The sequence below is a fragment of the Nelumbo nucifera genome, chromosome 5 (genome assembly GCF_055504915.1).
Source record: "Nelumbo nucifera cultivar China Antique chromosome 5, China Antique-T2T, whole genome shotgun sequence".
NCBI lineage: Eukaryota > Viridiplantae > Streptophyta > Magnoliopsida > Proteales > Nelumbonaceae > Nelumbo > Nelumbo nucifera.
Genome location: NC_142653.1, coordinates 55,826,555 through 55,843,690, shown reverse-complemented (window position 1 = coordinate 55,843,690; position 17,136 = coordinate 55,826,555). Strand labels below are relative to the sequence as shown.

The 17,136-nt window shown below is 40.6% G+C and overlaps 1 protein-coding gene across 2 annotated transcripts in view; it reads left to right on the top strand.

The window, feature by feature from the left end:
- The window catches only part of LOC104596791 (protein ROOT HAIR DEFECTIVE 3-like), a 62,065-nt gene that overhangs the window by 234 nt on the left and 44,695 nt on the right, over window positions 1–17,136 (top strand). Inside the window, exon 2 of one of the 2 annotated variants that reach the window (XM_010258082.3) lies at window positions 3,645–3,782. In XM_010258082.3, coding sequence (XP_010256384.2) covers window positions 3,645–3,782 — 138 coding nt within the window. Of the gene's footprint in view, window positions 1–3,641; window positions 3,783–17,136 lie in introns of both variants that reach the window. The other variant, XM_010258081.3, reaches the window with a different exon arrangement.

Here is a 17,136-nt window from a genome sequence, read left to right as displayed (position 1 = left end):
CAAATGGGTGAGGTGAACCTGATCTCTTAATTGTTTTTTGTGTGTCTGAATTGCTTTATTTGGGAGTTTTATTGTCTGAACTACCTATTTTCCTCATTCTGATATATAAATTTTGTTTATTCATTCAGTGAAACCATTTGTTGAATGGGAATAGATAGGCTGGGGTATCCATTCTAATAAATTTGTTAGTTTTTTACAAAATATCTAATCCGCCCATTGGATGGTTCTAAACAATCCTGACATTACTTTTGCTATGATATTTGAATATATATGTACAAATATATTTTCCATGTAATTAATCAATCAAACCCTATTGTATTTTAATTTCTAATGAAATTATAATCCAATAGAATCCATTAATATTGTAAATCGAATGTGAGTTTATTTCTTTTTTGCAGCCTCTACCAAAGTAGGCCATTGCCAATTGATCATATTAACTATTGGGTCATTGGCTTTGAATTCAAATTATTTAGTCCAGACAGAAATTTGGATAGCCCACCTTTTGAGACAGATATTTTATGTGAGATCATGAGATGTGTTTCCAATTCTTTTTCTTTGGTATCTATATTTCAAATTATTCTAGTCTGTACACATGACAATCCTTCATATACCAATAAATATGGTAATTGTGTAGATGAAAACCACAAGATCCAGGCAACTTCCTCAGTCCCTTTCTTAGGTGGAAGGAAGGGTTAAAATTCTTGCTGAGTAACAACAACAACAGTAATAGCAATAGCAATAATAACAATGCATTACTATTTGAATAATATCATTAAAAATTTCAATGAAAATTGGTTTATGTGCTTTTTCACTAAAATATACAAAAAAGAAATAAATAAATGAAATAGCACTAAAGCAACCCAAGAGGTTCAATTAAGAAGCCATACCTCTTATCGTCGAGAAGTTAATTTTCGGTTGCTTTTTCAATTCAAAAAACGAAATCTGAAAAAACAAAAAACACAAAACTAGTTTAGGCGTAAAAAAACTCCTAAATACAGAGATTTAGAGAGAGAGAGAGAGGGAGAGTAGATGCAAGATGAAACAAAAAAATAAAAAACTAGGCACCCACTGGTCATTCTTGGTCGTTTGATAAGTCACTAGTCGCCTCCTCTGTTGAACCTGTTGCTGCAATGGTTGTCTTGTGTGAATGGAGAAGGCAATAGGATTTTCTCCATTCGTGGGTGAAATATGGGCATTTTGAAAATTTTTGGGATGGATTTGCCCAAAAGATGTGAATAAGCGCTTATTGGATAAGACAATAAGTAAGCAGCTCAAAGGTTACTTATTTTTGAAATAAGCACTTATTTCTGATTTATTTACTAAACAGAATAAGTGCTTATTTTTCACTTATTGTGTGGTCTCAACTTGTTTTATGTACTTATTTAAATTTGAAAAATACTTGTTTATGTGAAATCAAACAATACCTAAATATAATATATAAAATTTATATATGAAAATCAATAAATTATATATAGCATAATATAATAATCAGTTCAAATGGAATTAAATCCAAATATAATCTGATTATTAATTAGATATAAATTACAAAATACGGATCCAATTTGACTACAAAAATATATCATCAGAGTATGAGATAAATCGGATTAAATGTAGGCGAAACCAAAACTTTTTGGTTATCATTTAAAGACGTAGAGTTCTATATCAACAGATCACCAAGATTGGCTTTGTTGTATTTGATTTCACATTGTTACGTCTAAATGCATGGTATATCACTAGGAATATGTCGGAAGAACTCGACTTGCAGACCGCAGGCAATGGAGTATCAGAAGATAAACAAATTATGCCTTATCAAGGCAACTTGAATAATCAGTAAATGTTTTGCAGTTAGAACAATAAAATGATGAGAAAGGTGAAACACCAGAGGAACTTCGGTTTTGTTACTTGCCAAACCACTCGGTCGACTCTTGACCGATCATTGTGGGCAGCCAATTTGCTAACTTTTTTTACAAGTATTACACTATTACCAAATGCGGTATACTCATGGTTCATCTGCTTCCCACAACGTCCCCTGCACATCTCAGCCATGTAGTAGGAACATCTTTCGATGATGACATCATCATTTTGGTATATCATCGGAAAATGTTCCCAATACACGGCAGAGATGTACTGTGGGACATAGTGGGGTGCAGATCTGAACTCCCAAACTTTATTGCTAAGACTATGCACCTGTGCCAAGTATAAAGCATGTAACTGAATGGGATTTGCTCCTCACACATGGGCGCCTCATAGGCACATCCACCGTGTATTGGGAACATCTCCCATGAATAAGAACTCATAAGCACAGGAGATGTTCCCAATGCATGGTAGGATGTGCGTGTGAGGTTATTGTGAGGCGCCCTATGTCAGCAGCAGATCCGGTCTTGTATGTAACGTTTTATTCAACTTGCACCTTCATAAGTAATGTACTTTTGCCTTTCCTGATTTCTTTGATCGGATGTGCTACTCACACCTTAGGTGCCTCACACATCCTATCATGCATTGAAAACATCTCCTGTATTTATTAATTATTATTCATAGGAGATATTCTCAGCGCACAGTGGATGTGCCTGTGAGACACCTATTTGTGAGGAGATACGCTGCTGCTCGCATAGTCCCACCTCTGTGTGTAGTAGGATGTTACGTAACCAGTAGTGCCATGTAGGTAGTTATAGAAAGGATACTTATGAGAAGAGGTGTAAATCGGACCGAGCCGTTGTGGCCTAACATGGCGGCCTAGCATGGCACAGCACAACAGCCCACGGGCCGTGCCAGGTCCGAATGATGGTCTGTGCCATGCTGGGCCTGGGGTTTGAAGTCCATGGGCCAGCATGGCTTGTGGCACAGTCCATATGTACTATTTATATATATTTTATGTATATATTTATATATATACATAATATTTATATATTTTATATATTTATATAATACAAAATACATTATATAAGTTATACTTATATAATAATATATAGTATATAATATATTAATAAAATAAATAATTTTTTTCAATTCTATTATACTAATTTATTTAATTATTATATATATAAGCAATTGTATACATCAAAATTCATATAAAATTAAAATTTTAAGTTTTTTTTTCAATTTTTTTTAAATAAATAGGCAAAAATAAATTTGAACCTGTCCATGGCCCAACTTGGGCCAAGACTAGGCCAATCCGACCCACGGCACAATATGGCATAGGCTATACTTAACACGAACCACCAGCGAGCCATGCCAGACCAGCACAATCCACTTTATACCTCTACTTGTGAGCAGTGAGCAGGAGATCTAAATTCAGAATAAACGCATATATGCTTGTTAGTTGTTACACATGAACACATGGGACCCTGTTGATTCATGATTGCACCGATTCATTCTGTTTTCTTTACTCATTTATTATAGCATATATACACCTAGGGCTCAATTTGGAAGATGTACAAATACAAATACAAATATATATAATATAAATACATACAAAATAATACAAAATACAAGATTTTATACCTTACGTATTTATACTCCTTCCAAACTACTGAGCCTTAATTTCTGTATATATAAATGTTAAATCAATGTATTGAAATTCATATAACATGCTTTTACACTTTAATCTTATACGGTACAAGTAAAATGTTTTCTTTTATCAGCAGAAAAGAAGGATGTACGTTACTCTACCCAACTAATTGAGGAAGAGGGAATATTTAATGACAAGTTCTCGAAAATTCTGAAGTTGGATGAATCCGGATCGTCCTACGTCATCATCTCAATCATGGGTCCTCAAAGTAGTGGTATGCATTTATTATATATTAATAATCAAAATTTATTGTTAATTAACAAAAAAGTATTTAAAGTTATCGTTAATATTTAAATTTTTAATAATTATGTTTTTATTTAATGTTGATTTATAGAAAATAATTATTATTAATTTAATATGAACAAATATTTTTAATAAATTTAATTTTATTAACCACTTGTAGTAATTTTAATTATTGTTATTATTTTCATTATTTTTAAATAAAATTTTGATTGACTTTAAATAAATAAAAATAATTATAAAAACTAACATTTTTATTAATTTCACTGATAATTATATAGGAATGACAATGGAGTAGGTTTGGGGTGAGGCACCCCATTCCTATCCCCACCCCATAGTCAAGACACTCTACCCCATCATTTCCTTTCCTTTCTCTACTTTTTCCTTCAAACATAACATAAGTGTTACTGTATCCCAGAGGGTTGGAAATGACATCGAGATGGGTAAGTTGGAAAATTTGTTCTTTTGGGGAGGTGAGGATAATGAAATGAACATCTTCCATGCCTTGGAAAGTAAACCACCACTTCAAAGATTTTTGAAGAAATCTTGGTATGGCTTAGAGGAGGAGCGGGTTCCTTTGGACAATGTGGATAAATTGATGTGATGGAAGAGGTCAATAATTTTAAGGTTAGTGGCATCCCACGTTACAAGAAATTTAAAAACTTAGTGGATGTGTATCAGACAAGATGGTAAAAGGGACATTTAGAGGTGCAAATATCGTTAGAGAGAGGCAAAGAAGGGAGAAAGGGGGAGAAGAGGAAAAGCTATTGTTGATCAGTTGTGCATATAGTATTCTTGTTTGTGGCCTACTTTTGGAGTCTACCATGTCTCATCTCTTTCTTGTCAATGACTTGAACCTCAAAGCACATAGTTTCCCCTTGAGAGGCTGGGTAAAGATATCAGTCAATTGCATGGTAAAGGAAATGGATCTAGTAACCATGGAAGTACCGTGATCCACCATTTTTATAAAAGATCGATCATAGTAAATTTATCTATATCTATTTTGTTTTATCAGTATGATGATATACAGGATTAAATGTCATACATAATGCCTTGAGGTTTTCATAAGTGGAACTAGAGGATGTCATAATCCAAGACCAAAATCATTATGAAAATAAGTTATCAATGTTAAATCAGCAATAGTAGTGGAAATTAAGAGAATGATATTCGGCATAGCACTAGATTTAGCTATTGTTGATTGCCTAGGAAATGAAATTTTCTTCTACAAATTAATGCACGATATATATTAGTTATATGATAGTTGAGAAATGAAAATCAATTGACCGGTTTTGATTGCACCTTATCCAAATTAAAACTAATTTGGACAAATTGGGCAGACCAATAAGACATATTGACTTGGACCAGTCCAGACTTAATGGTTCAAAATATTTATTGGATTAGATTGGACCTATTCATCTGTAATGAATTTATATTGGATTGGGTCATATTGAACCAATATCTGATCCATTGATAGAAGATAAGGATAAAGTGTCAAAGGACCAGGGTTTTGGTTGGAACCAATTTGAACAGATTGGTTGGTTCAAACATTGAATTGGACCGATCTAATTTGATCCAAAGTTGGATTGGATTGGACTTCATCCATCTCTAGTGGATTCATATTACCTCCATTGTACACGAAAGAGTAGGCTAGAGTAGAAGAGCTTTTGGCGGGTTACAATTTAAGAAATTCCACCAGGTGCATTGCAAGTACCCATTTACTAGTTTGCCCAAAAAGTATATAGATGGTATGGAATTTAGGCTATGATGGTTCAACCAATGAAATAATATCAGAAGGGAAGGGGGTTCTGGATCAAAGGAGTTCAAATGTAAGAGATGGTGTGCAACTAAATCGTTATGAGCCGAGTATGATAGAGGGGTCTGATCTGACGATAAAAGTTTGTACAACTCACAATTTAATATTGACGGTTCACTTATATATGTCATTATTGTGGTATCATATGAGATGAATGGTGAAGTTATAAAGTTTCAAGATGGGGTTTGGTGGATTACTAAATTTTGGGATCTTGAATCTATTGGAAGTGTGATTTATTTATTATAGTGTTAAAATCATGGGATATTTTATATTCATTACTTCATTTATCTAGATCGTTCAAAAGTATTGGATACGAGATTTATGGTGCGTTGGGTAGATCTAGACATGATGGATTAGTACATTTTGAGGAGCCAACTATTATGGGAAAAATGATCTGATGAAATATGTATTTACAAAGTAAGATCTCAATTTTAACATCTTGTGATCAAGATTGTAAAATGGATATTTGATGAGATTATTGGTGAAATGTTGGTGTTTGAATGTGGAATTTGGTGTTGGGTATACATTTGGAGATCCATATTTTTTGGAAATGTTTGATTGTGTAATAAATATGCCCCGAATATTAAAGCCTGATTTTCGTCATGTCAAATGATTGGAATCATTCTTATGGAGTCATGTGAGGCCAAAGTTTTATGGTGAAATTTGATGTTTAATTGGGTTATAACCATCAAAACTCAACGTGCAACCATCGCATCTTAGGTGCATGGTTTGGAAATTGTCAATTACATTGGTGTAGGTCTTTAAAAAATATTTAGTGCATCAATGGGTTGTAATATTTATAGGTAATAGTTAATATTTTGTTGGTTCTCAATGACCTAGGTGTAACACAATGATTTGTTCTTGGTGAAACGAGGGCTTACGGTATAAGTTTATAGTTCTTGAGTTTAAATCATCAAAATGGTATCAGATGAGCTTTAATGGTGGTGATGTAGGAATATCTGGCTGATCTATGGATCTTGATATATGGCATTGGTCGGACGCATTTTGATCGTTGGAGTCTTAAAAAGGGTTCCCACATTGAGGTGGATATGCAGACTTTAGCTCTATGTTTTCTTATTTGCTTGGTCTGAGCCCTCGTAGCCCTTGTCTAACTTGACCATTAGAGCCTTTGCCCTGGGATAACTCCCGGGGGGCCTGATATCTTCTTTGTCCCAATAGGTTGGAGTTGTTGGCTCCGGACACCAGAAAGTATGTTGTTGCCCTTAGCTCCACATTTGGTAGTAACAATTGACATCGTCTGTGGTAAACGTCTGTAAGACTTTCTCCTAAGAAAACAAATTTAACCTAATCAACTAGTGTTTCCGAAATATCTGATAAGCAAGACAACACTCCTAACGTTCAAAACTTAGTCACGATCAATCAGTTCAAGCTGGTCCTGGACAGGCTAGACAACCTAGCCCAGCAGTTGGACGATATAGGGCATTTGGAAGGAGGCCAGCCAAATGATGACTGCCTTATCAGGAGGCATGAACAACACAATGAATGATCCGCCCATGCCCCCACTAAGCCAGTGCTTAGGTAGCCCAAAGAGGGCCAACCCCTCGAAATCCAACAGTAGCAGCCAATGGGCTAGAAAGCCCTGTTCTGAGACCTCTTAGCTCCCCAGCCGAGGGGGTGACCCCGTGGGGTCCCATGCCAAGCATAGGAACCACAATCGTCAACATTGTCACACAGAGACTGGCCGGGACAACGGTGGGCACTTGGGCCAGTATAGTCCCCCTCTAGGGCTAGGAGGCCAGTGTCGTGCCTCTCCCTCGCTGGTTTCCGACCTTCACAACCCCCTCAACGATCACCGCACTTGCAAGGCTCAAGTCGTATCGATGTCCAAGCACTCTAGGAATAGGGTTGGCCCATCCCGCATAAGAGGGAACTAGTACCAAACCAAAGCATCAATTCCATACATTGACTAGCGCTTCAGAGATATTCAGGCACAGATTGATGTCATTCAGGATCAACTTCAGTAGATACAAGAAAAATAAGGTGATGCCTTTGCTAGTTACCATGCCTCATTCAACCTGTTGGAGGCCTTAGTTGATTCCATCACCTCCGGACCCCTCTTGTTGAATTTCAAGGCCCCAGCATTGGAGACCTATAATGGGAGTATAGACCCCGAGGACCACTTGGAAAGCTTCCAGGACTGCATGCTCCTGCACGAATACTCCGACTCTCTCATGTGTCGAGCCTTCTAGGCAACATTTAAGGGAGCAACACGCCAATGGTTTTCAACACTGCCTCGACACTCCATCAGCTCTTGGGACCAATTCGCATACCTCTTCCTGGGTCACTTTGTGAGTAGCCGACGATGTCAAAAAACTATCATCTCCCTAATGTCCATCAAGTAGAAGCTCAGGGAAATCCTTCAAGAGTATATGAAGGGATTCAACTAGGAAAAACTTGTAGTTAAGGACCTCGACCCCTTAGTCTCCATGGCCATGGCTATTAGTGGCCTTCGGGTTGGACCCCTCATCTAGTCTATTTCCATGACTTCGCCCAACTCCAAAGCCGAGTTCTGTAAGAAGGTTGAAAAATACATCACTATCAAGGAGGCCGAAGCTAATAAATGATTCCAAAATCCAGAAGCAAGGCCAATGACAAGAAGAGGAAGAAAAGGGATGGCCATGGTGGCAGGCCCACAAGGGCAGTGAAAAGAAGCCGTCGGCCCCTTCCTTCGAAAACTTCATGTCACTAGACTCCTCCCAAACGCATATACTAATGGAACTAGTGAAGGAGGAATTCATGAAGTGGCTATCCAAGTTGAAGAAGAACCCAAGAAGGGAGAACCCCAAGAAGTACTACAAGTACCACCATGGCACCAACCATGACACCAAGGACTATTACGAGCTCAAGAACGAGATCAAGTCCCTCATCCACCATAGACACTTAAAATATTATGTTGAAGGTGACACCCCAATGTCATCCTCGTAACAGCCACAAGCTAAGCCCCATACCCATCTCCCCTAGCTAGAGTCGTTGAAGTCATAGACGTGGTCTTGGTCTTGGTGGGAGCATTTTCCTCATCTCGAAAGGCATACACCAGGAAGTAAAACATTTAAAACCAAGCATTGAAGAGGCCGAGGCTGGAGGACCTCATCTCCTTCTCAGATGATGACCTACGAGGGGTTTTTGTGCCCCAAAATAACGTGTTGTTGGTGTGTCAATGGTCATTGCCAACTACATGGTGAAAGGGATCCTCATAGACAACAACTCCTTGGTTGATATCCTATTCTATAAGACATTTGAGAAGATGCGGCTAACACCTGACCGACTGCAACCCATTGACATGCCACTCATTGGGTTTTCTAGAGCAACTATCAAACCTAAAGGAAAGATAAACTTACCGGTCACCGTAGGGACCGAATCTCGGCATGTCACTTGGATGATTGAGTTCTTGGTCGTGAAGAGAGGCTCACCTTACAATGCCATCATGGGAAGGCTGATCCTTCACGTACTTAAGGTAGTCATCTCATCTTATCACCTTGCCATGAAGTTCTTCACAAAGCATGGTGTAAGAATAGTTAGGGGAAACCAACAATCTGCTAGACAATGCTACATTGCAATGCTAAAATGCAAGAACAAGGAAGCCCTACCATTGGAGGGGATCGACCTCAGGGATGAATAGTCCAACCAAGGCCATCTGGTCGAGCACCTTATCACAGTTCCACTAAACGAGGCCAACCTTGAGAAAATGGTATGAGGCAAGTCTCACCTCCCTCAGGACACACTTTTTTAACTGGTGAGCTTCCTCAAAGCCAATACCTATGTATTTGCTTGGTTCACCACAGATATGCCAGGAATTGACCCCTTGATCATTATTCACAAGTTGAGCATGGACCTAAGCTATAGGCCAGTTTGGTAAAAGAAGAAGAACTTTGCATTGAAAAACTAGAAAGCCATTAGAGAGGAGGGTGGCTGAGCTACTCAATGTTGGTTTCATAAGATAAGTACATTACCTAAATGGCTATCTAACATGGTTATGGTTAAGAAAGCCAATGGGAAATGACACATATGCATTGATTTTACAATTCTCAATAAGGCTTGCCCTAAAGACATCTTTCCTTTGCCAATGATTGATCACCTTGTTGATGCCACCACGAGGTATGACCTACTAAGATTCATGGATGCCTTCTCTTGCTACAATCAGATAAAAATGCATCCTAGTGATGAAGAGAAGACCTCATTCATCACCAAGCATGACACCTACTGCTACAAGGTGATATCTTTTGGACTAAAGAATGCTGGGGCCACCTACTAAAGATTGGTGAACAAGATTTTTGAAGACCAGATGAGAAGGAACGTCGAGGCCTACATTGACGACATGGTTATGAAGAGTCTTAGGGCTAACCAATACACATCAGACCTCATCGAGACATTCCAAGAAGACAAGGGAATTCAGAGGCTGGTATATTGTGTTAGCAAAGTCCTCCATGAGGCTGAGACCAGATAAACAAAAGTAGAGAAAATAGCCTTTGTGATAGTGGTCTCGGCTAGGAAGCTGAGGCATTACTTTCAAGCCCACAACATCTCAGTGTAAAACAACCAGCCCCTTAAGTTGATGCTCTTGAAACTTGAGACCTTAGGTCAGCTAACCAAGTGGATTGTCGAGTTGTCAGAGTTCGACCTACACTATCAACCAAGGCCTACAATAAAGGCGCAAGCATTGGAAAACTTCTTGGTTGAATGCACCTTCAACCAAGGACATAACCAAGCACCCAAGAATGAGGAGGAGCTTCGGCCAACCAAGACCTTTGTCATAGATGGATCCTCCAACGCCAAAGGAAATGGAGCCGGCCTCATACTTCTTACCCTGTGTGATAATTAGCTGAAGTATGCACTGCGGTTTAGTTTCCCTACTTCCAACAACAAAGCCAAGTACAAGGCCTTTCTCGCCGACCTTTAGCTTGCAAAAGACCTCAGAACCAAGCACATTGAAGTCTTTAGTGACTCATAATTGGTTATGAACTAAGCGAATGGAGAGTATGAAGACAAGGAGAAAAGTATGGCCAAATACATAGGCAAAGTCCAAGAGTTAACTAGTCACTTTTAGCACTTCACTCTACATCAGGTCCCACGTGCCAAGAATGCATGGGCTGATGCCCTATCAAAACTTGCAAGCTATTCAAGATCAGCCCTCGGCTGCACTATGCACATTGAGAACTTAACACATTGTAGCATTGAAGAAAGGCAAGTGTATCTCAACCCTTACTGGATGCATACCATTCTTGCCTACTTACAAATATAATTGTTCATGAGGCCAGCTCAGGCTTGGATTTTGCCAAATTTTGAATGAGGTCCAACCCGAAGCCCGAGCCCAACATAGTGTAAGTCAGGCCCAAAACCCGGCCTATAAATAGGTCTACTTGCAATGTAAGCAGTTGCCATTCAACAAGAATGAGATAAGGAGAGTTTGATGGTAGTTGGCATGATATGCCACACTTAACGACAAGCTATTTAGAAGACCCTTCATCGTTCCCTATCTCAAATGCCCCATCGAGAGGAGGGTGAGTATGTGTTAAGAAAAATTCATGAGGACACCTACAAATATCATCTAGGGGGTAGGGCCCTAGCACAAAAAGCACTCAAACAAGGATATTTTTGGCCGACCATTTAGAAGGATGCTATTGAGTTGGTACAGATGTGTGACCGATGCCAAAGGCACTCCAACATCCTTCGTTGCCCTACTTCATTGAATAGGTCAAAGCCGAGGCCTTGGCAACCATTACGACTAAGAGGATTCAAATTTTCTTGTAGAAGAATATCATTTGTCGATTTGTCATCCCATACATGCTCATCACTGACAACGACTGATAGTTTGGTGACTCCAAGTTTTGAAAATGGTGTGGAAGCCTGGGAATAAGGCAGGAGTACAACTTGGTTGTTTACCCTTAAACTAACAGGATAGCATGAGTCACCAATAGGGCAATCCTAGATGGATTGAAAGCAAGGTTAAATAGAGTCAAAGGGCTTTGGCCGGATGAACTATACAATACTCTATGGGCATACCAAGCGACACCTCAGACTTCCATGAGTGAAACTCCCTTCAACTTGACATATGGGATAGAGGTTGTCATCCCATCAGAAATTGACCAACTGACACTTTGAACAAGGCATACCAAGAAGCTGAGAACATTGAAGAGTTGAGGAACAACCTTGACCTATTAGAAGGTGTCCGAGAGCAAACACAAATCCAAGTTGCGACCTATCAACAAAGAGTTGCAAGATACTATAACTCTCAAGTTAGAGAGCATTACTTCAACAAAGGTGACATCGTCTTCAGAAAGGTCATGGTTATATGCTCAAACCAGACATCAGCCTCTAGTTTCCTTTCCTCCTTTTCTAGCTAAGGTAAGAACTCCCAAGACCTCAACAGCTGTTGATAAGTGACCCACAACCCTGACTTTGACCTCAAAGACCCTAAGAGAAGAGAGTCTTTGTGAAGGCTAAAGAATTGGCATTGGCCATTCAATTAATGAAAATGTGATGAATGACACATTAAGTAAATAACACTTTTTTACTAAGGCAACCACTTTGATCTAGGCCACAAAGCCCCCACAAAATGATGCACTAGGAAAAGGGCATGTTCCTGGCTAAGGCAATCACCTTCCTCTTTTTCTGCTAAGGCAAGAAGTTTTGATACCTCGACAACTACTATCGAGCAACTTATGATGTCAGCCTTGGCCTAAAAGAGTAGGTGGAACATCTTCACGAAGGGCTAAGTAAAGATCATTTTCACAAAAAAAATATATTTTATTAAGAACTATAAGTTTCTTTACAAAAATGCCTCTTTATGGGGAGGCATCGCCCCTTCGCATGAAAGAAGAAAGAGGATGAGAAGAAGAGCATCTTTTGACAAGAAACTCAAGTTCTATCAACTCAAGTGCCTTTACAAAAAAAAGGCCTCTTATGGTGAAGCGTCGACCCCTTACAAAAAAAGGAAAAAGAAAAAGAAGTTTTAAGGGGCACGCATGCCTAAATAAAGGAAACTCTCTATTGTTTGCCTTCGATATGAGCATCAGCCTTGGTGATCCCCCCAAGAGTAGCATCGGCGGCGGTTCGAGTAGTGGCATTGGAGGTCGGGTCCTCCTCTATCCCTAGTATATCCACTAGCTATTGGGCATTAGTGGGGAACAGGTCCATCTAGTCAACGTCGAAGCTTAATAGAATCTTCGACAATTAGACTTTACAATCGTCAAAGCCTTCCAAGTAAACTTGGGAGGCAAAGGAGGCCATGTCCACATCATGCTCCTTCGAGGTCTTGTACTTTTTGACCACCTTGATGGCCAACTCCTCCAGCTACCGCTCCATCGACACTAAGCGGACTTCAACTCCTTCACAAGCCCACTTTTGGTAGCCACCTCGGCCTCAACCCTTTTGTGACATTCATACTCATTGCAAAAGTAGCCCTTGGCCACCTCCCAAACTAGATTAAACCTTGACCGATTGTTGCCTTAGGCGCTTGGACTCCTCTTGCACCTGCTGAAGTTGCTGGATCAACACCTCCACCTTGTTGCAAAGGCCAACCAAGTAGGGAACCTACACACAAAGAGGTAAACTTGTCAGTCATTCTCCCAAGAAGACATGACGACATAACGGACTCAGAGAAGTATGCACATACCTCGACGACCTTGTTCAAGAGTGTGTCTTGGAATGAGGTCACAGTGTTGTTGTGTCTAGGATTAGCAATCATCGGGGAAAACCATGCTGACCATGAGTCACCAGCTGACGTCAGCCATATACAAAGAGTCCCCCTCTTGAACACTCCATTATGGCTGGTAAATGTGATGAGTGATGAGCGGCTCATCGTCCCATGGGCCAAAAGATCGAGGCGCCCTTGGTGTGACCAAATTGAGGTCCCCTTGGGCTAGTGCTGCTCGTGCATCTGAAGTATTTTTACTTCAGGGTCCCAGGCCGCTTCTGCGTCATCATCTTCGCATGGGCGGCCTTGGCCTTGGCTTGTTGTTTGGCAGCCCCCTCCTCTTGTTGACGTTGAGGCGTGTTCTCAGTAGCTCCTTGGCATCTCTCTTGGACACCACATCCTCTAGAAAATTTGTCTTCTTGCTACTCTCCATTTCTCTAAGAAAGAAATCAGAAATAGTTAGAAAATTTCAGCATTTAATAGAAAGCATAAATAGCAAAGAAACGGGAGCATCTGTACCGAGGGGGAATGACAAAGGCCAACCTTCACTAAGGCTTCCTCCCTCACCAAGGGTCTGACAAATATCATCCCACCCAACCAAAGTTGATTCATAATGGCCTTCTCATCGTCGCTACTACACGGCACGATCCTCTCGGCCAATGTATTCGGGCTTTCCCAATCAGTCCTAAAGGGCCAGCCTTGTGTGCAACTCATGAAGAAGTACTTCTTCTAGTTATGCACAGATGATGGGTTGTCCACCACTTTGCCCCCTTTGGCCTTGGAAATACCATAACTAATTTTCATTGGGGTGCTTCCTCAATGTGAACAAGCTCTGAAGATGTTCAATCATCGGAAGGTCTCGGAGATGGGTCACCACCAAGATGGCCACGATCGTCCTCACTACATTCAACACAAGCTGGCTTAGGGTCTTATAGTGATTCAACAACTTTGAGATAAGCAGCTGGAGAGGGAAACGTAGTCAGAATTGAAAATAGTGCTCATGGACATAAGTCTCGCCCTCAGCCTCATGCCACAGCCGATCTCTTGGGTAGAGGACTCTAGCCCTATAGTCCCCAATTATGAAGTACTACTCAGCCATTGCCTTGACTTGTTTCCTTGTTTCCTTGTTTAGGACATTGTTGAGGTCTGGGGGAGTGTAGCATTCAATCCTCTCTCCTTCGTCTGCAGCCTTGCCCTCCTCCTCCTTACTGGATCAACCCTCAACCTCCTCTAGGTCTACGACCATAGGAAAGACCAGAGTGTTCCACGGGGTATCGACCCTAGAGGGACCAATAGGGGTGTGTGCCAAGGCATCATCCCTCGACCTGGTAGACCCAGTACACTTAAGGATGGATCTCTTACTCTGGGAGTCATGCTCAGCCCCTTGAGGGGAAGTCCTCTCTCTCATCACCTGGACGGTGTACGTCTGGGAGGAGCTCTTGGTGTCACTATTGTCACTCCCATCTTTACTAGCAGTGCTACTCAAAGCACTCTAGTCAGGAAGGTCATAAGCTTCAAGACTAGAATCTGAGGTTGACATGTCAAGGTCAAAAGTTCATTACCTAAAGTTGTTCATGAAAGGAAGTTTAAGGAATTAGTTGTTGAAAGTCGAGATGTCCTCAGTAGCTCCAAGACTAAAGGTTTTGAGCAAAAGGAGAAGTCTCGCTCAACGAACCTCCCTATTTAAAGGAAAATGTATGGCCCAAATCCAATTAATCCAATGGTCACGAACTACTTAACCTGACAGCTCGAACTGGCAGGCTCCACATGGTACTAACCTCGGGAGATGAATGAAGGAGCTATCACCGCACCACTGTTGAGAAAAGCTTCCCAGCCAAGGACGATACCTTCACTTGAGTCCATCATACTCTCTTCGGCCAAAGCTGAGGCCTCCACACAACTTGCCAATCGACCTCGGCCACTATGGCCTCGAGAGTGAGGGGGCAAGTAATGTAGGAATATCTGGTTGACCTGCGGATCTTGACATATGGCGTCGTTGGATGCATCCTAGCCATCCATCATCAACTACTATCAATTGCCACCAACTACTCTCAATTGGTCCTCTTTTAAGGCAACTCCAGCTTATAAAAAGGGCCCCCACATTGAGGTAGACACACAAACTTAAGCTCTAAGTTTCCTTACTTGCTTGGTCCAACCCCTCATAGCCCTTGGCTAACTTGATCATTAGCTTTCACCCCTAAGATAAGTCCTGGGCCCCTGATGTCTTCTTTGTCTAAACAGGTTGGACCCGTTAGCCTTGAACACTAGAAAGTACATTGTTTCCCTTGGTTCAACATTTGGTAACAACATGTAGTTTTGAGGTTTTGTTGGTAAAAAATGGTGCTTTACCATTTATGAGTGATCTTAGAGTATTGGAAATGTCCAATATATCAAAAAGTGCATACACAAAATCATCCTGCATATATAAGATTGCATTGTACTTTCTAAGTGAAGTGGTGACGGGTGAGGATAATGGTCTCCTTGAAGGACAGAAGTAGACCAGGGACAAGGGATCAAACAGGAAGCTAAGGCGGAGAGGATAAAGGGATAGCTTGGTAGGAGATTTGATGACAGGGTTAAACAATGACTACATGAGTGTCCTTCACTGCGGGAAGGATCTCTATTTATAGGGAGGATCTCAAGATACTGAAAGGAAGGAAACAAAGGTGCTCATTTTCTACTAGGAAAGGGAATATTGGATTCACTATCAGTCATTAAGGGCACAAATGGGGCTTTGCAACATGTCCCTATGGGGATCTATCCAAGGATTGGCTTACCTTTCACTTGGAGATGCTCATAACACGCATGTGCTACTACCTCGTGTGTGCCTCACTTAACTGACTTCTCATTAGACCCACATGGCGCCTTGTCTTGCTTGTTCCCTCAACATTATGTGAGCAAGTGGCATCCAGGTGTAGTTCTTGGCAGACGGTTACACTGTAGCGATTGCAGGTTTGTCGCAGGACCGAGCACAGTTGAACCTTATCACAAGTTCAATTTGGGTCTAGCTCGGCTTGGGTGAAGGATGGGTCCATCGCGTATGTGCGGTGAACTGCGAGTTTATCGAAGTCCTACGATGCACTTTATAGGTTCATCACAGAGGATGCAGGTATAAATATATTATATAATTCTATTTGAACTCTCTATAAAGTCTAGATAAGCATCTCTACTTAAGTTTGGAAGTCAAAATCAAAGAACATAATATCAGCGAGTAATTACTAAATATAAAAATACATTAAAACTACAAAACCATCTTAAACATGTTTGTTTATTCTACAATTCTGATAAGAAAATAGATTAATTCCTTTTTTTACTCACATCTTTGGAGCCTCGAAATGAGGAATCCTTTGGGCTAGGATAAAAGGAACCTTGAACAGATGACCTCTCTCCCAAGAATCAAGATACAATGGTGACTGTATTTTAGTCATGGAAGCATTACTTACCAACAACACTATAGACTTTGAATTGGACTTCATAAGCCACTATAAAGTGGGATGTGTTGATTATAAACACTTCTTTGTGCTATTATAACTGATGAAGGGAAATTTGGCCCGACCTCGCAATCACCCGACACGTGGCAAAAGCAAACAACTCGGGACAGCGGAGCGCCCAAAACGAGCACCAAAAGTAACGAAGTCCAAGCTCACTACCGAGCCCGAACTCCAGACCGCTCTACTAGGAGCCCGAGCTCCCTACCAAGAGTCTGAGCTACCTACTGGGAGTCCGAGCTTCCTATTAAGAGTGAGCTCCCTATTAAGAGTCCGAGCTCCCTATTAAGAACCCGAGCTCCCTACTGAGAACCCGAGCTCCCTGCAAGGAGCACGAACTATATTGGGCCCCAAGCCTCACAAAGCTGTGACC